General features: G+C 36.6%; 1 protein-coding gene across 2 annotated transcripts in view; it reads left to right on the forward strand.

Annotated features, from left to right (window-relative positions):
• The window catches only part of LOC118193838 (uncharacterized), a 147,310-nt gene that overhangs the window by 63,822 nt on the left and 59,099 nt on the right, over positions 1-24,389 (forward strand). For both annotated transcript variants that reach the window (XM_085827179.1, XM_085827180.1), the window contains 3 exons: positions 10,124-10,360; positions 17,168-17,404; positions 20,424-20,660. In XM_085827179.1, coding sequence (XP_085683305.1) covers positions 10,124-10,360; positions 17,168-17,404; positions 20,424-20,660 — 711 coding nt within the window. The remainder of the gene's footprint in view (positions 1-10,123; positions 10,361-17,167; positions 17,405-20,423; positions 20,661-24,389) is intronic.

Below are 24,389 nucleotides of genomic sequence, written 5' to 3' on the forward strand. Positions count from 1 at the left end.
ACCGGCGAACAGGCAGGCTCCATGTTTGTTTTCGTGATTTTACGCATGTGTATCGTTTATGCACCATCATCAGCATGCATACGTGAATAAAGCGGGCACAGCACGCGCAAAATCGCTGAAAAATTGTATTTCGGTCCAACTTTCGAATCGGCAGCGGGCTGGCTGGAGGGGTGTTTTCGTGATTTTACGCATGTGTATGGTGTACGCAGTATCTTTTGCATGCACACGTGAACACTGTTTTGGGCGGGCTCCCGCCCAAAAGCGCTGAACACTGGTATTTCGGTCCAAATTTCCAATACCCGCGAAAGGGCTGGAAGCATGGGTGTTTTCGTGATTTTCCGCATATGTATAGTGTATGCGGTAACTTCTGGATGCATAGGTGAAAAAAGCGGGGGAAGCCCGCGGAATGCCGCTAAAAAATGGTAGTTCGGTTCAACTTTTCAATACCGGCCAAATTTAACATAGGATATCTTTTAAAAACGAACAATGATAAGCGGGCTTCAGCCCGCTCAGCTGGCGGGCTTGCCCGCTAGTCTATACTATTAAAATCTGTGTGCCTCTGTCTGTTTGTGTGTTTGTAACATCATCTCCTCGGGAACGGCTGGGTGTAGAGCTTAGCGGAAGGTACCGTTGGATTCAGAATGCCCGTGGCTCGCCGGATTGACCATCGGCATCTTCGTGCGACTTTAATTAGCCGAGATATTAATTAAAAACTGATTTTCTCCCTACATTTCCCTACGTTTTGCATTTTCTTTCACGGTTTTCCCCTATTTTAGGGATTTGGCCGAGTGCCAAATTCGTTTTTCTCGAATATCTGCGGAACGGCTCCGAGTTGCGATTCGAAACGCATATCCCCGTATTCGAAAAAAATCAACGAATCCATCGATACCGGTGCCATCTTCGTACGACAATAATCGGCGGAGTTATTAATTAAAAACTGCGAAAACGTTATTTCATTTTTCGGAGTGGCAACCGTCTCGGAATTAGCTGAGATAAAATTGCTTTTTCGAAAGCGCCGGGGGGATGACAATTGCTTCCGCTCGAGATTTGTGCTGGCGAAAGGTCACGTGTCAATTTCTTTTTTCTTAAATATCTATGGAACGGCGCTGAGTTGGAATTCGAGGCAGGTGTCTGCGGATTCCAAAAAATTCTACGAATCCAATGATACCATTCTCATCTTCGTAGGACGTTAATCAGCTGAGATATTAATTAAAAACTGTGAAAACGCTAATTTTCGGGCTCATTTTTCCGATTGCAACAGTTTCTTGAATCGCCGCAGATACAAATCAAGGTTATATTCTAAAGTTGAATAAAGCACGCGATTGCATGTTACCTAACTGTATTTTAAAAATATTTCGTTAATGTAGGCATTTTAAATAAACAGCTGCTTTTCACAATTTTTTTTTTAATTTCAGGTTAGGATGATTGTCACGTTAATTCTTTTATTGATATTGAATAAAAGTTATTATATTACATTAAATTTAAATGATGACGTTCTTGAAGTTGTACAACTTTAATCAGCTGGGATATTAATTAAAAAATCTGAAAAAGCTATTTTTTAAAAATATGTTGTTATTTTTTTAATAATAAATTTGATTTTTTGGAATAATATATTTTTTTATGTTATTAGATACGTGCACTTAATTTAGATATTATCTTTTAATGCAAAGGATATTTTAAATAAGTTCGCACCAATAAAAATTAAATTCACACTTTTTTTTTTTTTTTTTTTTTAGATTAAAGATTTTTCTTTGCTCCTTTGAGATGGTATACGGTAACTTTCGAATCCCGGTGAGCAGGCAGGCTACATTCATGTTTTTTGTGATTTTACGCATATCTGTTGTGTATGCAGTGTCTTCTGGATGCATAAATGAATAAAGCTGAACTGTGGTAGTTCGGTCCTAATTTCGAATCCCGGCGAACGGGCTGGGTCCATGGGTGTTTGCGTGATTTTACGCATGTGCCTCGTGTACGCAGCATCTTCAGGATGCATAAGTGAATAAAGCGGCCGAAATTCGCTCAAAACCTCTGATTACTGGTAGTTCGGTCCAACTTTCGAATCCAAGCGACCGTGTTGGCTCAATGTGTGTTTTCGGGATTTTTCGCATGTGTAACGTTTATGCGGTATCTTCTGCATGCATACTTGAATAAAGCGGGAGCAGCCCGCGCAAAACTACAGAACACTGGTAGTTCGGTCCAACTTTCGAATTCCGGGGTACTGTACATAAAATTTGGTCGCATACGTGAATACAGCGCGCGGATACCGGGTAAAACCGCTGAACACTGGTAGTTCGGTCAAACATTCGAATCTCTGCGAGCGGGCTGGCTGCATGGGTGTTTTCCTGATTTTCCGCATGTGTATAGTGTATAAAGTGATTTCTGGATGCATATGTGATAAAAGTGGGCGCAGCCTGCTCAAAACCTCTTAACGCTGGTAGTTCGATCCAACTTTCGGTGTCGGCGAACGAGCTGGCTCCCCGGGTGTTTTCTTGCTTTAACTCATGTGTATCGTTTATGCAGTATCCTCTCCATGCTTATGTGTATAAAGCGGGCGCAGCCCGGTCCACAAAATCGCTGAACACTGGTATTTCGGTCCTACTTTCGAATTCCGGGGTACTGTATATAAAATTTGGATGCATACGTGAATACAGCGCGCGGATACCGGGTAAAACCGCTGAACACTGGTAGTTCGCTCAAACTTTCGAATCTCGGCGAGCGGGCTGGCTGTATGGGTGTTTTTGTGATTGTTCGCATGTGTATCGTTTATAAAGTATCTCATGGATGCATACGTGAATAAAGCGGGCACAGAATACTGGTAATGCGGTTCTGGTAATGCGGTAATTTCGAATCCCGACGAACTGGCTGGCTCCATGGGTGTTTTCGTGATTTTACGCATGTGTATAGTGTATGGAGTATCTTCTGGGTGTATATGTGAATAAAGCGGGCAGAGCCCGCGCAAAGCCACATAACACTGGTAATTCGGTCCAACTTTCGAATACCGGCGAACAGGCAGGCTCCATGTTTGTTTTCGTGATTTTACGCATGTGTATCGTTTATGCACCATCATCAGCATGCATACGTGAATAAAGCGGGCACAGCACGCGCAAAATCGCTGAAAAATTGTATTTCGGTCCAACTTTCGAATCGGCAGCGGGCTGGCTGGAGGGGTGTTTTCGTGATTTTACGCATGTGTATGGTGTACGCAGTATCTTTTGCATGCACACGTGAACACTGTTTTGGGCGGGCTCCCGCCCAAAAGCGCTGAACACTGGTATTTCGGTCCAAATTTCGAATACCCGCGAAAGGGCTGGAAGCATGGGTGTTTTCGTGATTTTCCGCATATGTATAGTGTATGCGGTAACTTCTGGATGCATAGGTGAAAAAAGCGGGGGAAGCCCGCGGAATGCCGCTAAAAAATGGTAGTTCGGTTCAACTTTTCAATACCGGCCAAATTTAACATAGGATATCTTTTAAAAACGAACAATGATAAGCGGGCTTCAGCCCGCTCAGCTGGCGGGCTTGCCCGCTAGTCTATACTATTAAAATCTGTGTGCCTCTGTCTGTTTGTGTGTTTGTAACATCATCTCCTCGGGAACGGCTGGGTGTAGAGCTTAGCGGAAGGTACCGTTGGATTCAGAATGCCCGTGGCTCGCCGGATTGACCATCGGCATCTTCGTGCGACTTTAATTAGCCGAGATATTAATTAAAAACTGATTTTCTCCCTACATTTCCCTACGTTTTGCACTTTCTTTCACGGGTTTCCCCTATTTTAGGGATTTGGCCGAGTGCCAAATTCGTTTTTCTCGAATATCTGCGGAACGGCTCCGAGTTGCGATTCGAAACGCATATCCCCGTATTCGAAAAAAATCAACGAATCCATCGATACCGGTCCCATCTTCGTACGACAATAATCGGCGGAGTTATTAATTAAAAACTGCGAAAACGTTATTTCATTTTTCGGAGTGGCAACCGTCTCGGAATTAGCTGAGATAAAATTGCTTTTTCGAAAGCGCCGGGGGGATGACAATTGCTTCCGCTCGAGATTTGTGCTGGCGAAAGGTCACGTGTCAATTTCTTTTTTCTTAAATATCTATGGAACGGCGCTGAGTTGGAATTCGAGGCAGGTGTCTGCGGATTCCAAAAAATTCTACGAATCCAATGATACCATTCTCATCTTCGTAGGACGTTAATCAGCTGAGATATTAATTAAAAACTGTGAAAACGCTAATTTTCGGGCTCATTTTTCCGATTGCAACAGTTTCTTGAATCGCCGCAGATACAAATCAAGGTTATATTCTAAAGTTGAATAAAGCACGCGATTGCATGTTACCTAACTGTATTTTAAAAATATTTCGTTAATGTAGGCATTTTAAATAAACAGCTGCTTTTCACAATTTTTTTTTTAATTTCAGGTTAGGATGATTGTCACGTTAATTCTTTTATTGATATTGAATAAAAGTTATTATATTACATTAAATTTAAATGATGACGTTCTTGAAGTTGTACAACTTTAATCAGCTGGGATATTAATTAAAAAATCTGAAAATGCTATTTTTTAAAAATATGTTGTTATTTTTTTAATAATAAATTTGATTTTTTGGAATAATATATTTTTTTATGTTATTAGATACGTGCACTTAATTTAGATATTATCTTTTAATGCAAATGATATTTTAAATAAGTTCGCACCAATAAAAATTAAATTCACACTTTTTTTTTTTTTTTTTTAGATTAAAGATTTTTCTTTGCTCCTTTGAGATGGTTGGTATACGGTAACTTTCGAATCCCGGTGAGCAGGCAGGCTACACTCATGTTTTTTGTGATTTTACGCATATCTGTTGTGTATGCAGTGTCTTCTGGATGCATAAATGAATAAAGCTGAACTCTGGTAGTTCGGTCCTAATTTCGAATCCCGGCGAACGGGCTGGGTCCATGGGTGTTTGCGTGATTTTACGCATGTGCCTCGTGTACGCAGCATCTTCTGGATGCATAAGTGAATAAAGCGGCCGAAATTCGCTCAAAACCTCTGATTACTGGTAGTTCGGTCCAACTTTCGAATCCAAGCGACCGTGTTGGCTCAATGTGTGTTTTCGGGATTTTTCGCATGTGTAACGTGTATGCGGTATCTTCTGCATGCATACTTGAATAAAGCGGGAGCAGCCCGCGCAAAACTACAGAACACTGGTAGTTCGGTCCAACTTTCGAATTCCGGGGTACTGTACATAAAATTTGGTCGCATACGTGAATACAGCGCGCGGATACCGGGTAAAACCGCTGAACACTGGTAGTTCGGTCAAACATTCGAATCTCTGCGAGCGGGCTGGCTGCATGGGTGTTTTCCTGATTTTCCGCATGTGTATAGTGTATAAAGTGATTTCTGGATGCATATGTGATAAAAGTGGGCGCAGCCTGCTCAAAACCTCTTAACGCTGGTAGTTCGATCCAACTTTCGGTGTCGGCGAACGAGCTGGCTCCCCGGGTGTTTTCTTGCTTTAACTCATGTGTATCGTTTATGCAGTATCCTCTCCATGCTTATGTGTATAAAGCGGGCGCAGCCCGGTCCACAAAATCGCTGAACACTGGTATTTCGGTCCTACTTTCGAATTCCGGGGTACTGTATATAAAATTTGGATGCATACATGAATACAGCGCGCGGATACCGGGTAAAACCGCTGAACACTGGTAGTTCGCTCAAACTTTCGAATCTCGGCGAGCGGGCTGGCTGCATGGGTGTTTTCGTGATTGTTCGCATGTGTATCGTTTATAAAGTATCTCATGGATGCATACGTGAATAAAGCGGGCACAGAATACTGGTAATGCGGTTCTGGTAATGCGGTAATTTCGAATCCCGACGAACTGGCTGGCTCCATGGGTGTTTTCGTGATTTTACGCATGTGTATAGTGTATGGAGTATCTTCTGGGTGTATATGTGAATAAAGCGGGCAGAGCCCACGCAAAGCCACATAACACTGGTAATTCGGTCCAACTTTCGAATACCGGCGAACAGGCAGGCTCCATGTTTGTTTTCGTGATTTTACGCATGTGTATCGTTTATGCACCATCTTCAGCATGCATACGTGAATAAAGCGGGCACAGCACGCGCAAAATCGCTGAAAAATTGTATTTCGGTCCAACTTTCGAATCGGCAGCGGGCTGGCTGGAGGGGTGTTTTCGTGATTTTACGCATGTGTACGGTGTACGCAGTATCTTTTGCATGCACACGTGAACACTGTTTTGGGCGGGCTCCCGCCCAAAAGCGCTGAACACTGGTATTTCGGTCCAAATTTCGAATACCCGCGAAAGGGCTGGAAGCATGGGTGTTTTCGTGATTTTCCGCATATGTATAGTGTATGCGGTAACTTCTGGATGCATAGGTGAAAAAAGCGGGGGAAGCCCGCGGAATGGCGCTAAAAAATGGTAGTTCGGTTCAACTTTTCAATACCGGCCAAATTTAACATAGGATATCTTTTAAAAACGAACAATGATAAGCGGGCTTCAGCCCGCTCAGCTGGCGGGCTTGCCCGCTAGTTTTATTTTATCAAAAGAAACACTTCAGATTTTTGGAACTTTCATCAAGAATACTAATATAATACTTCAGATTATCGCAAAGTACAATCAGTAGTGGCACTTCAGACTACTAAGAACGTTAAACACAACCGCAAAGCAAAGAGTAGCTAAAGAGCGAAGCTAAACAGGAGATTGTACTCGGATCTCACTCTGAGCTAGCAGAGAATGACAACTGAGAGTAAACCTCTCCGTCGTTATATAGTTTTCAACCGGCTGCCGAGATATTTCTAATACCCTCTGCTTCTAGAAATTCCTCTAAGACAAATGAGAGCCGAATTACGGCTACAGCTACACAGTCAATTACATTTATTTAATTACAATACCTACTGCTGTGATACAGGAGCCAAAACAAAATGTCGCCAAATGCTCGCGAAGTTTAGGGACAAAAATTAGTCACCAATACCGTTGCCAACTCAGCGAAGGCTAGCCAATTTAGCGAGATAGCCATTTGCAGTATTAAAATAGTCTTGCTCCTGTATTCTGTATGATTTCCAGAAAAAGGAATAGAACAAATTTACATATAATTTCACTCAAATTATCTATCTGTGCACGAAAATCGTAATTATATATTGACTGAAAATATGTCTGTTCCTTTTTAAATCCAAGCATATGTTATTAGACCAAAACGCGTTAGACCAGAATGGCTATTAATTTCGTTTGGCATTTTGCGTCGAAAATTTTAAATTTCCGTTTCATTTCTCAAATCGTTGCCACCAAATATTATCGCCTCTGTGTTATATTTAAGGAAATTAAGTAATGAAGAGTCTGCATTAATGTAATAAATGTATGTGTATTTCTCGCATTGTGATAAAACAAAGATACCTAGAGCCATCAGATTTTGAATAACGTAATCCTCCACTGAATATGGGCATCTGGAAGCCCTAATTTGGAATTTGTTTTATTATCGATTTCATATTTTGTCAAACATTAAAGAATTTTTTATTAACAAACTCGACAATTTCAAAGAGAGCAATGGCAAGACGTTGAGCTAACGGTTAGCAACAGCAATTGAGAGCAGATACTCACTCCAGTCATATATAGTTTCCACCTGGCCGCCAAGATATTTCTAGCAGTTTCTGCTTTTCGAAATTTCTGTAAGACAAATGAGGGCCGAATTACAGTTATAGCTGCACAGAACATCAATTACGTTTATTCAATTACACTAACTATTCCAGTAATACAAAGGCCGAAACAAAATGGTTCCAAATTCTTGCCTAGTTTCGCGACAAAAAAAAAAAAATAGCGCCAAAAACCTTTGCCACTTTGGCGATATCTGACCACTTAGATAGCCGTTTACTCAATGTTAAAATAGATAGCGAGATAGCCGTTTAGAGAGGTAGCCGTTTACTCAGTGTAAAAAATAAATTCGTAACAATATATTGTTACGAATATTACATTCATTGAAAATATGTCTGTTTTTTTTTAAATTCAGACGTACGCTATTTAGAAATTTTCTTTATATTATACTTAAATAAAGCCACGCTCTATGTAATATCGTTTGAACCACAGTAAAGATTTACGCAGAAGACGTTTTTCTAATAACTGTTTAGTGTTTCTAACGACTTTTCTAATTAACAAATTACTTAACTAATTTACATTTTAAGATACAATAACACGCCAAACAAATATTAACTTAGAAGCCAAAGAACAAAAAAATCAGCGTTATATTTTCAAATTTTCACAGGTCTAGTTTCGATGGTTTTGCCGAATCATCATCCTCAGCTGCAAAAGCGTAAATGAACGAGGTAAGATATAATGATTAGATATGATAAGATGAGAAGGCCTGGACAGGAGATAAGCTACTGGCGCCATCTGTTGATGAAACAAGAACTAAAACATAATTTCTTTAAAGGCTGAAGGCAAAGATGGATTGAAAAATGGATTTTCATCAACAGATGATGCCAGTAGTAAAAGCTTTCTTATCTTATCTTATCTAATCATTATATCTTACCTCGTTCATTTACGCTTTTGCAGCTGAGGCTGATGGTTCCGTAAAACCATCGAAACTAGTCCTGTGAAAATTTGAAAATATAACGCTGATGTTTTGTTGTTTGGCTTCTAAGTTAATTTAAATTTGTTGAAATTGGCAGCATAAACCATAGATAATTTCGATATATAAACACTTTTACTACCAAAATGTGCTTAAAAATCTCAGTTTCATTTGCGATTAAAGAACTTTGGAATTTCCATAATCATGACACACTAGAAATGTCCATGTACAGTTCTATGAATTTAAATAGAGTTTATGGCAAGTGTCGCAGTACGAAGAATGACTGAGACATTATAAATGTAGTGAATCTTTTACATGAGTTTTCATGAGCATGTGAATGATTATAGATCGATGTCAGATAGTCATATTTTCTTTAACATCCTATTATGTGTAATATTCTACCGTTCTAAAGTCAGTTACAAAGAATATTTCATGATAACTGAATAGTACTGTTTCCTCTTTTATGTCCTGATTAAAGTTATGATTTGAAAGCACATCTGAGACTAGTCTTGGACATCTGAGTTAAAATACTCTGCAGAATATATCATCTCAAAATTTCAAAACTCTAAATATTTATACAGCATTTTTATGTTATATATATATATATATATATATATATATATATATATGTCATAATAAAAGCACAAGGAAAAGACGGAACACTGTAGATGCGTGATTAGACCCATACTGAAGAAGAATTTGATTGCGTAGTATTCTAGTAATGCTAACTTGGTAATATCTAAAGAACTTGGCAGTCGAAGCAGTTTTAATTCCATTTTTATTTCCAATTGATATTTGTGGCCACAATCACTTGGCACTCTAGTCGTGCCTTTCCACCAAAGATTTACATTTTTGATATTGTTGGGATAGAAAGCAAGCCAGCGAAATTACATCTTGGCACAGTAGAGAGCAAAAGCTGAAGTGCGTCGTTATGAAAGATGGAAGCACGCGAAGAGAAAAGTTTTGGTTTACAATTCGGTGATTGGTCGTCAAGAAGCATCTGGTATTAACGGTTACCTAAGATCGCATGATTAATTTGAATGACGCAATGCAGATAAGTTATTACGATTTTAGATTAGAGAGGAAGAATTAATGTTTATAGTTATATTATAATTCTGATTCATATATTTTTATCTTACATATATATATATATATATATAAGTTTAAAGAACTAAGTTTATTAAAATACTCATTTTGAATAAGAATTTCAAATAAGATTTAAATACCACACTTGAACGATATTTATTCCAGAGAAATTATTTATTTATTGTGAGAGAAGTGGGAATATGTTTCTTCCTATTTAAAATACATACTTAGAAACTGATATATTTTCCACACATTCTTTTTAATGCTAATATTGTGCCTTACTATAATTACATTAGATATCATTATATCTGGATACCATTAGCTTATATGGTATCTTTAACCATAATTTTATATATATACATTCACAATATATTGGTATATTGATTCTTTTATATGACTTATATTAATATGGCTGTCTGATATGACATCATACAGTAATGCAGTATTCTTGCATGTTCTTCAAATGTTTATTATTTTTAGAACGCTGCGAAAAAAGAACTGATTGTAAAAATCAGGGGGAATGCGTAAAAGGCTTTTGCAAATGCAAAGATGGTACACAAGGAGACAAGTGTGAAATTGTAACGGGCTGTACAGATGAACTGAGGAAAAAATGCAATGGAATTGATGCAGTATGCACATTTGATGAAACATCTGCAAACAAAGCTACATGTGTGTGCAAAAATTCCTTCCTTCTATACGATGGTGAAAAGTGCGTAGGTATGTCAAAAATGCGTTTTATGTATTTGTTTCCTTTTCATATACAAAATATATTTTATACATTTACAATTATTCAAACATTATATAAGCAATTGAAAGATTATACAACAAATTTTTATACATATATATTTTCTATATGGATGAATATGTATATTTTTATACATATTCGTTCATATACAAAATATATTTTTATACATATTCATATACATTTTTTAATATTTATGATGAGGTTGTATATAAATGTGAAATTACGCATAGTGTAAAAAAGTGTTTGAAATTTCACTCCTTACATTATGAAGTAAACTAAATAGTCTTTTAGAATATCATGTATTTCATCATGAAATTGATATATGCTTTTAGTCTTTACATAATAGTTTATAAATATGGTGAAATTAATTGTTATATTTATCTGTATATTTCTGCATTTTGTTATTTTGACTCCTAGAGTATTTTGCTGTAATGGTCACCCGTCATCTCTTCACTAGGTATTTCAAACACTCGTTAGTACCAAATACCATCTAAGGAGTTTATAAACATCCTTCTTTTAATTGTGAACTTCTAAAGCTCAGGAAATAGCTTTCCAATTTCATCGTATGTATATTACGCAGTATAGAAATGACAGTAAAATTAGGTGAAACTATGGGTATCTAGTCGGTAAAAGTAGGAAAATCAGTTTTTTTCTTTTTTCAAAAATTCGATGGTTGAATTACGTGCTTTCCAAAAGTTTTAATAGCTAGATATTTAACTTGTAAAAATTTTTATTGTTCCTTTCTACTTAACTGTTGTAGTGTGTTTTCATCATAACCACGACGTTATCACCAGTTTTCAGAATATAAAGCTTACTATTAATACCTATATTTTGGTGTTAGTTGCAGATTCGAAAATCTGTTTCGTTACTGTATGGGATGGGAAGCATTCACAGAAAATTTGCCAGTTTCCTTCATTGCTGAGGAAAGTTATTTTACTTATTAGAATTACGAATATTAGCGTTTCTGTATTTCGTATGATTTTTCAGAATGCGCATAACTTTAACTAGGTAAATAAACACATCCCTCAAAGTGACACAATCATATTCTTTGGAATCCCACAGGATTCTACCATTGAAGACGTAATTACAGCCATCTTAGCAGTGTCTCCACAAAAGGTTGCAGGTCTCATCTCTGTTAGAACAATAATAGACGATCTGATCAGGATTCAACTTGGATAATGAATAGAAATAGAGACTATCTGGTAAAACTCGGAATGCGTGGTAAAATTTTATAAGCCTTACGTCTAGTTATTTTCGCAATTTCGTACAAGAGCTTAGATGCTGTTGCTGACAGGCTTTCTTTCCGTGCCTCACGTAATTGTAGCTTGGCTCATGTTTGTCCACATTACTACTTGCACGACAGTTTGGGTACAGAATGTCACGCTCGACCCTCATGTATTAACTATATTAGGTTAAATCATATTTGAGGCACGAACTCTGTTGCTGATCGTTTTGCTAGTTTTAGACAATACCCGGTTAATAAGTCAGAACTATAATCTCGGATACAAAATTTGCTGCCCGGGTTATTTCTCTTGAATTGTTTCGTTATTATTAAGCTTAGTAATAATATTGCTGTTTGTTTCCGCTTTGATTTAATAAAATGATTGTGAATTTGTAATCAATGTAATGTGATTTACTAATATCACGGATACTTATTTTTTATCCAACCGTGGCAAATTTGTACTGGATTCTGTAACGAATTTTATTATGAACACATTGCATTTTGCATTATTTTCATTGATTGACTTCATTATGCATCTATTGCGGGCTCATACTGAATGCGTTTTGTTTCTTGACTTAGTATTACCGAAATTTAATATAATTAATTCAGTATTGATAATCATTTAGAGCAATTGGAATTTATGACATGTTATTTACCCATTATGGACAATCTGTTTGTGGACTCTTTACGGACAATCTGCTGGTAAACATTATTGTTGTACTATATCATTTTATATTATTTATTTGCATTTCTCATGAGACTCATAAGGCTGAAAGCAGTCGACTCAATAGCAGTAATAAGAACATTTTTATTAGGTAGTGATATTATGTATATGTGAATTATTTGTAGGACTATGTGAAAGCTGTCCGTGTGATTAATCCTGCTACTATATCTATCTTACTAGATTATGATAGCATACATGAATAACTTGTAGCACTACGTGCAAAGTTGTCAATGCAACAACAAACCTTTCTACTTAAACTATTTCTTTCTGATAGCGAAAATAATATAGAATTTCCTAACGTTGATCGGACGTTGTTGCGTTTATTAACTACCTTAAGACGAAGGCCGGCTCAGCTTAAATTGAATTAAAAAATAAATAGTTAAAATTGAATAAAAAAATAAATAGGCACAAATGTTCTCCGTTTACCACAAATAATTTTCGTGATTGGGGTTTTCGTGATTGTTCGCATGTGTATCGTTTATAAAGTATCTCATGGATGCATACGTGAATAAAGCGGGCACAGAATACTGGTAATGCGGTTCTGGTAATGCGGTAATTTCGAATCCCGACGAACTGGCTGGCTCCATGGGTGTTTTCGTGATTTTACGCATGTGTATAGTGTATGGAGTATCTTCTGGGTGTATATGTGAATAAAGCGGGCAGAGCCCACGCAAAGCCACATAACACTGGTAATTCGGTCCAACTTTCGAATACCGGCGAACAGGCAGGCTCCATGTTTGTTTTCGTGATTTTACGCATGTGTATCGTTTATGCACCATCTTCAGCATGCATACGTGAATAAAGCGGGCACAGCACGCGCAAAATCGCTGAAAAATTGTATTTCGGTCCAACTTTCGAATCGGCAGCGGGCTGGCTGGAGGGGTGTTTTCGTGATTTTACGCATGTGTACGGTGTACGCAGTATCTTTTGCATGCACACGTGAACACTGTTTTGGGCGGGCTCCCGCCCAAAAGCGCTGAACACTGGTATTTCGGTCCAAATTTCGAATACCCGCGAAAGGGCTGGAAGCATGGGTGTTTTCGTGATTTTCCGCATATGTATAGTGTATGCGGTAACTTCTGGATGCATAGGTGAAAAAAGCGGGGGAAGCCCGCGGAATGGCGCTAAAAAATGGTAGTTCGGTTCAACTTTTCAATACCGGCCAAATTTAACATAGGATATCTTTTAAAAACGAACAATGATAAGCGGGCTTCAGCCCGCTCAGCTGGCGGGCTTGCCCGCTAGTTTTATTTTATCAAAAGAAACACTTCAGATTTTTGGAACTTTCATCAAGAATACTAATATAATACTTCAGATTATCGCAAAGTACAATCAGTAGTGGCACTTCAGACTACTAAGAACGTTAAACACAACCGCAAAGCAAAGAGTAGCTAAAGAGCGAAGCTAAACAGGAGATTGTACTCGGATCTCACTCTGAGCTAGCAGAGAATGACAACTGAGAGTAAACCTCTCCGTCGTTATATAGTTTTCAACCGGCTGCCGAGATATTTCTAATACCCTCTGCTTCTAGAAATTCCTCTAAGACAAATGAGAGCCGAATTACGGCTACAGCTACACAGTCAATTACATTTATTTAATTACAATACCTACTGCTGTGATACAGGAGCCAAAACAAAATGTCGCCAAATGCTCGCGAAGTTTAGGGACAAAAATTAGTCACCAATACCGTTGCCAACTCAGCGAAGGCTAGCCAATTTAGCGAGATAGCCATTTGCAGTATTAAAATAGTCTTGCTCCTGTATTCTGTATGATTTCCAGAAAAAGGAATAGAACAAATTTACATATAATTTCACTCAAATTATCTATCTGTGCACGAAAATCGTAATTATATATTGACTGAAAATATGTCTGTTCCTTTTTAAATCCAAGCATATGTTATTAGACCAAAACGCGTTAGACCAGAATGGCTATTAATTTCGTTTGGCATTTTGCGTCGAAAATTTTAAATTTCCGTTTCATTTCTCAAATCGTTGCCACCAAATATTATCGCCTCTGTGTTATATTTAAGAAAATTAAGTAATGAAGAGTCTGCATTAATGTAATAAATGTATGTGTATTTCTCGCATTGTGATAAAACAAAGATACCTAGAGCCATCAGATTTTGAATAACGTAATCCTCCACTGAATATGGGCATCTGGAAGCCCTAATTTGGAATTTGTTTTATTATCGATTTCATATTTTGTCAAACATTAAAGAATTTTTTATTAACAAACTCGACAATTTCAAAGAGAGCAATGGCAAGACGTTGAGCTAACGGTTAGCAACAGCAATTGAGAGCAGATACTCACTCCAGTCATATATAGTTTCCACCTGGCCGCCAAGATATTTCTAGCAGTTTCTGCTTTTCGAAATTTCTGTAAGACAAATGAGGGCCGAATTACAGTTATAGCTGCACAGAACATCAATTACGTTTATTCAATTACACTAACTATTCCAGTAATACAAAGGCCGAAACAAAATGGTTCCAAATTCTTGCCTAGTTTCGCGACAAAAAAAAAAAATAGCGCCAAAAACCTTTGCCACTTTGGCGATATCTGACCACTTAGATAGCCGTTTACTCAATGTTAAAATAGATAGCGAGATAGCCGTTTAGAGAGGTAGCCGTTTACTCAGTGTAAAAAATAAATTCGTAACAATATATTGTTACGAATATTACATTCATTGAAAATATGTCTGTTTTTTTTTAAATTCAGACGTACGCTATTTAGAAATTTTCTTTATATTATACTTAAATAAAGCCACGCTCTATGTAATATCGTTTGAACCACAGTAAAGATTTACGCAGAAGACGTTTTTCTAATAACTGTTTAGTGTTTCTAACGACTTTTCTAATTAACAAATTACTTAACTAATTTACATTTTAAGATACAATAACACGCCAAACAAATATTAACTTAGAAGCCAAAGAACAAAAAAATCAGCGTTATATTTTCAAATTTTCACAGGTCTAGTTTCGATGGTTTTGCCGAATCATCATCCTCAGCTGCAAAAGCGTAAATGAACGAGGTAAGATATAATGATTAGATATGATAAGATGAGAAGGCCTGGACAGGAGATAAGCTACTGGCGCCATCTGTTGATGAAACAAGAACTAAAACATAATTTCTTTAAAGGCTGAAGGCAAAGATGGATTGAAAAATGGATTTTCATCAACAGATGATGCCAGTAGTAAAAGCTTTCTTATCTTATCTTATCTAATCATTATATCTTACCTCGTTCATTTACGCTTTTGCAGCTGAGGCTGATGGTTCCGTAAAACCATCGAAACTAGTCCTGTGAAAATTTGAAAATATAACGCTGATGTTTTGTTGTTTGGCTTCTAAGTTAATTTAAATTTGTTGAAATTGGCAGCATAAACCATAGATAATTTCGATATATAAACACTTTTACTACCAAAATGTGCTTAAAAATCTCAGTTTCATTTGCGATTAAAGAACTTTGGAATTTCCATAATCATGACACACTAGAAATGTCCATGTACAGTTCTATGAATTTAAATAGAGTTTATGGCAAGTGTCGCAGTACGAAGAATGACTGAGACATTATAAATGTAGTGAATCTTTTACATGAGTTTTCATGAGCATGTGAATGATTATAGATCGATGTCAGATAGTCATATTTTCTTTAACATCCTATTATGTGTAATATTCTACCGTTCTAAAGTCAGTTACAAAGAATATTTCATGATAACTGAATAGTACTGTTTCCTCTTTTATGTCCTGATTAAAGTTATGATTTGAAAGCACATCTGAGACTAGTCTTGGACATCTGAGTTAAAATACTCTGCAGAATATATCATCTCAAAATTTCAAAACTCTAAATATTTATACAGCATTTTTATGTTATATATATATATATATATATATATATATATGTCATAATAAAAGCACAAGGAAAAGACGGAACACTGTAGATGCGTGATTAGACCCATACTGAAGAAGAATTTGATTGCGTAGTATTCTAGTAATGCTAACTTGGTAATATCTAAAGAACTTGGCAGTCGAAGCAGTTTTAATTCCATTTTTATTTCCAATTGATATTTGTGGCCACAATCACTTGGCACTCTAGTCGTGCCTTTCCACCAAAGATTTACATTTTTGATATTGTTGGGATAGAAAGCAAGCCAGCGAAATTACATCTTGGCACAGTAGAGAGCAAAAGCTGAAGTGCGTCGTTATGAAAGATGGAAGCACGCGAAGAGAAAAGTTTTGGTTTACAATTCGGTGATTGGTCGTCAAGAAGCATCTGGTATTAACGGTTACCTAAGATCGCATGATTAATTTGAATGACGCAATGCAGATAAGTTATTACGATTTTAGATTAGAGAGGAAGAATTAATGTTTATAGTTATATTATAATTCTGATTCATATATTTTTATCTTACATATATATATATATATATATAAGTTTAAAGAACTAAGTTTATTAAAATACTCATTTTGAATAAGAATTTCAAATAAGATTTAAATACCACACTTGAACGATATTTATTCCAGAGAAATTATTTATTTATTGTGAGAGAAGTGGGAATATGTTTCTTCCTATTTAAAATACATACTTAGAAACTGATATATTTTCCACACATTCTTTTTAATGCTAATATTGTGCCTTACTATAATTACATTAGATATCATTATATCTGGATACCATTAGCTTATATGGTATCTTTAACCATAATTTTATATATATACATTCACAATATATTGGTATATTGATTCTTTTATATGACTTATATTAATATGGCTGTCTGATATGACATCATACAGTAATGCAGTATTCTTGCATGTTCTTCAAATGTTTATTATTTTTAGAACGCTGCGAAAAAAGAACTGATTGTAAAAATCAGGGGGAATGCGTAAAAGGCTTTTGCAAATGCAAAGATGGTACACAAGGAGACAAGTGTGAAATTGTAACGGGCTGTACAGATGAACTGAGGAAAAAATGCAATGGAATTGATGCAGTATGCACATTTGATGAAACATCTGCAAACAAAGCTACATGTGTGTGCAAAAATTCCTTCCTTCTATACGATGGTGAAAAGTGCGTAGGTATGTCAAAAATGCGTTTTATGTATTTGTTTCCTTTTCATATACAAAATATATTTTATACATTTACAATTATTCAAACATTATATAAGCAATTGAAAGATTATACAACAAATTTTTATACATATATATTTTCTATATGGATGAATATGTATATTTTTATACATATTCGTTCATATACAAAATATATTTTTATACATATTCATATACATTTTTTAATATTTATGATGAGGTTGTATATAAATGTGAAATTACGCATAGTGTAAAAAAGTGTTTGAAATTTCACTCCTTACATTATGAAGTAAACTAAATAGTCTTTTAGAATATCATGTATTTCATCATGAAATTGATATATGCTTTTAGTCTTTACATAATAGTTTATAAATATGGTGAAATTAATTGTTATATTTATCTGTATATTTCTGCATTTTGTTATTTTGACTCCTAGAGTATTTTGCTGTAATGGTCACCCGTCATCTCTTCACTAGGTATTTCAAACACTCGTTAGTACCAAATACCATCTAAGGAGTTTATAAACATCCTTCTTTTAATTGTGAACTTCTAAAGCTCAGGAAATAGCTTTCCAATTTCATCGTATGTATATTACGCAGTATAGAAATGACAGTAAAATTAGGTGAAACTATGGGTATCTAGTCGGTAAAAGTAGGAAAATCAGTTTTTTTCTTTTTTCAAAAATTCGATGGTTGAATTACGTGCTTTCCAAAAGTTTTAATAGCTAGATATTTAACTTGTAAAAATTTTTATTGTTCCTTTCTACTTAACTGTTGTAGTGTGTTTTCATCATAACCACGACGTTATCACCAGTTTTCAGAATATAAAGCTTACTATTAATACCTATATTTTGGTGTTAGTTGCAGATTCGAAAATCTGTTTCGTTACTGTATGGGATGGGAAGCATTCACAGAAAATTTGCCAGTTTCCTTCATTGCTGAGGAAAGTTATTTTACTTATTAGAATTACGAATATTAGCGTTTCTGTATTTCGTATGATTTTTCAGAATGCGCATAACTTTAACTAGGTAAATAAACACATCCCTCAAAGTGACACAATCATATTCTTTGGAATCCCACAGGATTCTACCATTGAAGACGTAATTACAGCCATCTTAGCAGTGTCTCCACAAAAGGTTGCAGGTCTCATCTCTGTTAGAACAATAATAGACGATCTGATCAGGATTCAACTTGGATAATGAATAGAAATAGAGACTATCTGGTAAAACTCGGAATGCGTGGTAAAATTTTATAAGCCTTACGTCTAGTTATTTTCGCAATTTCGTACAAGAGCTTAGATGCTGTTGCTGACAGGCTTTCTTTCCGTGCCTCACGTAATTGTAGCTTGGCTCATGTTTGTCCACATTACTACTTGCACGACAGTTTGGGTACAGAATGTCACGCTCGACCCTCATGTATTAACTATATTAGGTTAAATCATATTTGAGGCACGAACTCTGTTGCTGATCGTTTTGCTAGTTTTAGACAATACCCGGTTAATAAGTCAGAACTATAATCTCGGATACAAAATTTGCTGCCCGGGTTATTTCTCTTGAATTGTTTCGTTATTATTAAGCTTAGTAATAATATTGCTGTTTGTTTCCGCTTTGATTTAATAAAATGATTGTGAATTTGTAATCAATGTAATGTGATTTACTAATATCACGGATACTTATTTTTTATCCAACCGTGGCAAATTTGTACTGGATTCTGTAACGAATTTTATTATGAACACATTGCATTTTGCATTATTTTCATTGATTGACTTCATTATGCATCTATTGCGGGCTCATACTGAATGCGTTTTGTTTCTTGACTTAGTATTACCGAAATTTAATATAATTAATTCAGTATTGATAATCATTTAGAGCAATTGGAATTTATGACATGTTATTTACCCATTATGGACAATCTGTTTGTGGACTCTTTACGGACAATCTGCTGGTAAACATTATTGTTGTACTATATCATTTTATATTATTTATTTGCATTTCTCATGAGACTCATAAGGCTGAAAGCAGTCGACTCAATAGCAGTAATAAGAACATTTTTATTAGGTAGTGATATTATGTATATGTGAATTATTTGTAGGACTATGTGAAAGCTGTCCGTGTGATTAATCCTGCTACTATATCTATCTTACTAGATTATGATAGCATACATGAATAACTTGTAGCACTACGTGCAAAGTTGTCAATGCAACAACAAACCTTTCTACTTAAACTATTTCTTTCTGATAGCGAAAATAATATAGAATTTCCTAACGTTGATCGGACGTTGTTGCGTTTATTAACTACCTTAAGACGAAGGCCGGCTCAGCTTAAATTGAATTAAAAAATAAATAGTTAAAATTGAATAAAAAAATAAATAGGCACAAATGTTCTCCGTTTACCACAAATAATTTTCTTTTTCTTTCAGTGCTTGCTTCAATTGCATGAATTCATATCCAGCGTCTCAAGTATTTTAATCTGAACACTACAACACTCTTTTAAACGCTTCAGTTTAGTAGTACTAACTATCAAGTTGAGAACATTGCATTCGAAAAACAAGCAATTCATTCCTACACCCACGTACGCAAAATCCTAACTCAAGTGTATTTTTCATTGAAATGATGATTATCTGAAATCTGAGTATGTATGAGTCATGTATGTCTGTATTGTATGAGTCATTGTTAAACGATGTGAATTTTTCTGTGTTATATGAAAGTCTTTTATCTTTACATATTAAAACAGAATTTATAGAGGAAAAATTTCATTTATTAGCAATAAAAGTGTGATAAATAAAATGTTCTTGAAGAAAAAAAATGGGTACATAATTTTGACTAAAAAAGCAAAAAGTCTATTATCTTTTCATTATTATTATTTTCCATAGAATTCAATTAATGCTTGGATTTTGCCTGCCATTTAGTTAAGTTAGTTTAAGTTAAAATGACATGTATTTTAACTTCGTAAATTAACTTTATCTACAAACCTTTTCCTACTTTGCTTCTAAAATGCACATGACGTATTTAGAACCCTGCAGCGACAGTTCTGATTGTGCCAATGGCGGAGAATGTGTGAACAAGTTTTGCAAATGCAGAGATGGTACAGCAGGCGATAAGTGTACTATTGTAACAGGATGTACAGATGAACTCGGAGCAAAATGTTCTGCAGTTGACGCAATGTGTGTATATGACGACAAAGCTGAAAACAAGGCTTCTTGTGTTTGCAAAAACCCAAAGCTATTCTATAATGGAGAAAAATGTGCAGGTATGTAAAGCTTCCGAATTATTCTCATCCTTCTTAAATTCCCCTCTTTATTGCAAATGTGATCCATCAGAGATATGTTATGCAAGCAAATTTTTTCTACTGTATAATATCCGATATATAGGGTTATTCAAAATAAAGGAAACAATTTGGAATTTCTAGCTTTTAATCAAGCAGTTTAACCGGACGAATTAACTAAAGTTTGAAAGTAAAGGTGTCTTTGTTTTGAACAGTCACCAGCAGGGTGTCTGGTCCGTTTTGGGTACATAAGCTCGCCTTCAAAGCTCAGTTGCCTGTTTAACATGCAGGATGGCGATACTTCCACAAAAGACATCCTGAATTTTCGAGTGCGCTTAAAACAGGTTCGGTTATAAAGGGGCAGTGTGATTTTCGAAGGCTATTCAACAAAAACGTCAAGAAAGTGATTGCCAATGGCAGACAGTGAGTATTGGAATGCCACAGAATCTGAAAGGAAAATAGAGACATTTGTAAATGTGCTTGCTCACGGAAGTCCAAAATTCAAGCTATTAAGGAGCTTAGGATCACTCAAATCCACTTGAATACTTGGACAGGAAATAAAATTTCATTATCAGTGTAACACTTTCACTTGTTTAGAAAATTTCCCTGTTAAGAACTATAGCACCATCATATTGGATTATTCATTTTGAATAAGCGTGTAATAAGTCACCCTCTGTTTCAAGTACTGTAATTTTTTTAATTTAAATCCAATGTAAATTAAATCAACGAAATCTTATTATTTGAAAAGAGTGATACCAGTCAGTTCTTATTATAGTTTAAAGTTTGATGCATACTAATTCTTGCAACTCCATATGAACACTGATCACCATTATTATAAACTTTAAGCCACGCCATTTCTTGGTATCATAAAAAAATGCATTACGTAATTTTGTTGCGGGTGAACTGGTTCGTAATAGATTGAATGTACACAGGTCCAATGATATAGTGATAAATTTTATTTTATCAAAAGAAACACTTCAGATTTTTGGAACTTTCATCAAGAATACTAATATAATACTTCAGATTATCGCAAAGTACAATCAGTAGTGGCACTTCAGACTACTAGGAACGTTAAACACAACCGCAATGCAAAGAGTAGCTAAAGAGCGAAGCTAAACAGGTGACAGGTGACAGCAGGACAGGGCACCCGGACGGCTTTCTATGACTACTCGGGTATTACCCTGGCCCTGCAACCATCTAGAGACTTCAGTTGTAAGATGATTTTATGCCAATTGTGTTTATTGCATGTGCCCTATTCTGGCCTGCAGAGGTCTATGCCCATTTTTTCTAGTTTGGCCATTATGCTTTTAAGCTTTTGCCGCGTGCCTCGATGTTTTATGAGAAGGCGTTTGAAAGGCAGAACATTGGTAGTTGGGAATTTGATGTGCCATTCTGCTGTTAAGGGGCACTCCGTGACATAATGGTCTGGTGAGCACACGTTGTCACAAACACACATATCAGTTGTTGCTAGACCCCTTTCTGCAAAGTACGTCGGAAAGGGGCCGTGGCCTGTTATATATCGCGTGAGGTAGGGCGATGAGATGAGCCGGTCCACCTCTACCTTGGGCAGGAACTCATATGCTCTGCGGCCTTGCGGGATTTGGTCCCATTCATTCTGCCAGTTTCCAATGGCGGACTCCTCTATTTGCCTCTTTAGGCATGACCGGGGCAGGGGCACCTGAATCTGCTCCGTTTCCTCATTTTGGGCAGCCTTCTTGGAAAGAGGGCCTGCTGCTTCATTTCCCTGGATTCCGGCGTGCGCCTTCACCCAGGAAGTTTGGATTCTCATTGACTTTTCTTGTAGACGGAGGACTTCTTGCAGGTGCGAGATTAGTGCGGAGCGCTGGAGAGGGTTGTTGATAGCATAAATGCTTGACAGGCTGTCAGTAAATATCGTAGCTCGACTCTGCCGTGTGTCAATTGCCCATTTCACTGCCTTTGTGAGGGCAATTACTTCCGCTTGGAACACTGAGTTCTGTGCTCCCAGACGGCCCTTCCATTCCTTTGCTATGTTTCCATTTATATAGGCTATATAGGCACTGCCTACAGCGTTATCAATTTTTGACCCGTCTGTATAAAGCACGGCCCCTGGTCCGTCTAAGCGCGGGGTTAACGCTGGTGAGTGGAAAGTCCTTATGCCCAGTCCATATTCCTACGGATGTGTGCTTAGTTTGAACCTGCGTGTTTCGTAGACTCCTGGCAGATAGCATGTATCCCCATATGTGCATGGCTGTTGGAGTTGCGTCACCTTTGCAATTGAGGCTTCTTGCTGCGCTTTGATTGGGAGCGACATAAGCCCTGCTAATACCGAAGCGGCCGCAGTCGACGTTGTCCTGTAGGTCTTCGTTATGGCCATGACAAATGGTCGCTGTGCACTACTTAGCAATTTTGCCTTTCTGACTGTCATCGGGGCTGCCCAGATGGCTGCTCCGTAGGTTAGCACCCTCTCCGCGACAGTGGAGTAAAGTATCTTGTAGATATTGGGCCGAAGGCCTCAGTGCGGGCCTTGCATTTTTTGCAGATTGTTTGCGATTCGGCGAGCCTTTTCTCTTTGGGCTTTAAGGTGAGGCAGCCAGGTGAACTTTTCATCCAATATAATACCCAGGAGTTTTAGTTCTCTGACCCTTTTGATGGTCTTCCCATTAAGCTGGATGGTTGGGTTTCTTATTAAAGTTTGGCCTGGCTTATGATAAATTATATATTTCGATTTTGCCTCAGAAATTATTAGCTTTTTCTCCTGACATAGCCGATAGAAGGTATCAATTGCATCATTGCAGTTTTTCTGCAGTTCATCTCTACTCTTGCCGCCCACCACAAAGGTCGCGTCATCCGCAAAGGCTACTATCTGTGTATGGGACGGCCATATTTCTAATACCCTCTGCTTCTCGAAATTCCTCTAAGACAAATGAGAGCCGAATTACGGCTACAGCTACACAGTCAATTACATTTATTTAATTACAATACCTACTGCTGTGATACAGGAGCCAAAACAAAATGTCGCCAAATGCTCGCGAAGTTTAGGGACAAAAATTAGTCACCAATACCGTTGCCAACTCAGCGAAGGCTAGCCAATTTAGCGAGATAGCCATATACAGTATTAAAATAGTCTTGCTCCTGTATTCTGTAGGATTTCCAGAAAAAGGAATAGAACAAATTTACATATAATTTCACTCAAATTATCTATCTGTGCACGAAATTCGTAATTATATATTGACTGAAAATATGTCTGTTCCTTTTTAAATCCAAGCATATGTTATTAGACCAAAACACGTTAGACCAGAATGGCTATTAATTTCGTTTTGGCATTTTGCGTCGAAAATTTTAAATTTCCGTTTCATTTTTCAAATCGTTGCCACCAAATATTATCGCCTCTGTGTTATATTTAAGGAAATTAAGTAATGAAGATTCTGCATTAATGTAATAAATGTATGTGTATTTCTCGCATTGTGATAAAACAACGATACCTAGAGCCATCAGATTTTGAATAGCGTAATCCTCCACTGAATATGGGCATCTGGAAGCCCTAATTTGGAATTTGTTTTATTATCGATTTCATGTTTGGTCAAACATTAAAGAATTTTTTATTAACAAACTCGACAATTTCAAAGAGAGCAATGGCAAGACAGTGCGAAGAAAAAAGAAACATTTTTATCTTGAGAACGCGAAACTGTGTATCTGAAATTCTAAAGAAATGCTTTTTAAAATATTTTGTGA

Source organism: Stegodyphus dumicola, chromosome 11, assembly GCF_044657685.1.
Source record: "Stegodyphus dumicola isolate Sdum_Otavi_A_Nest chromosome 11, ASM4465768v1".
Lineage (NCBI taxonomy): Eukaryota > Metazoa > Arthropoda > Arachnida > Araneae > Eresidae > Stegodyphus > Stegodyphus dumicola.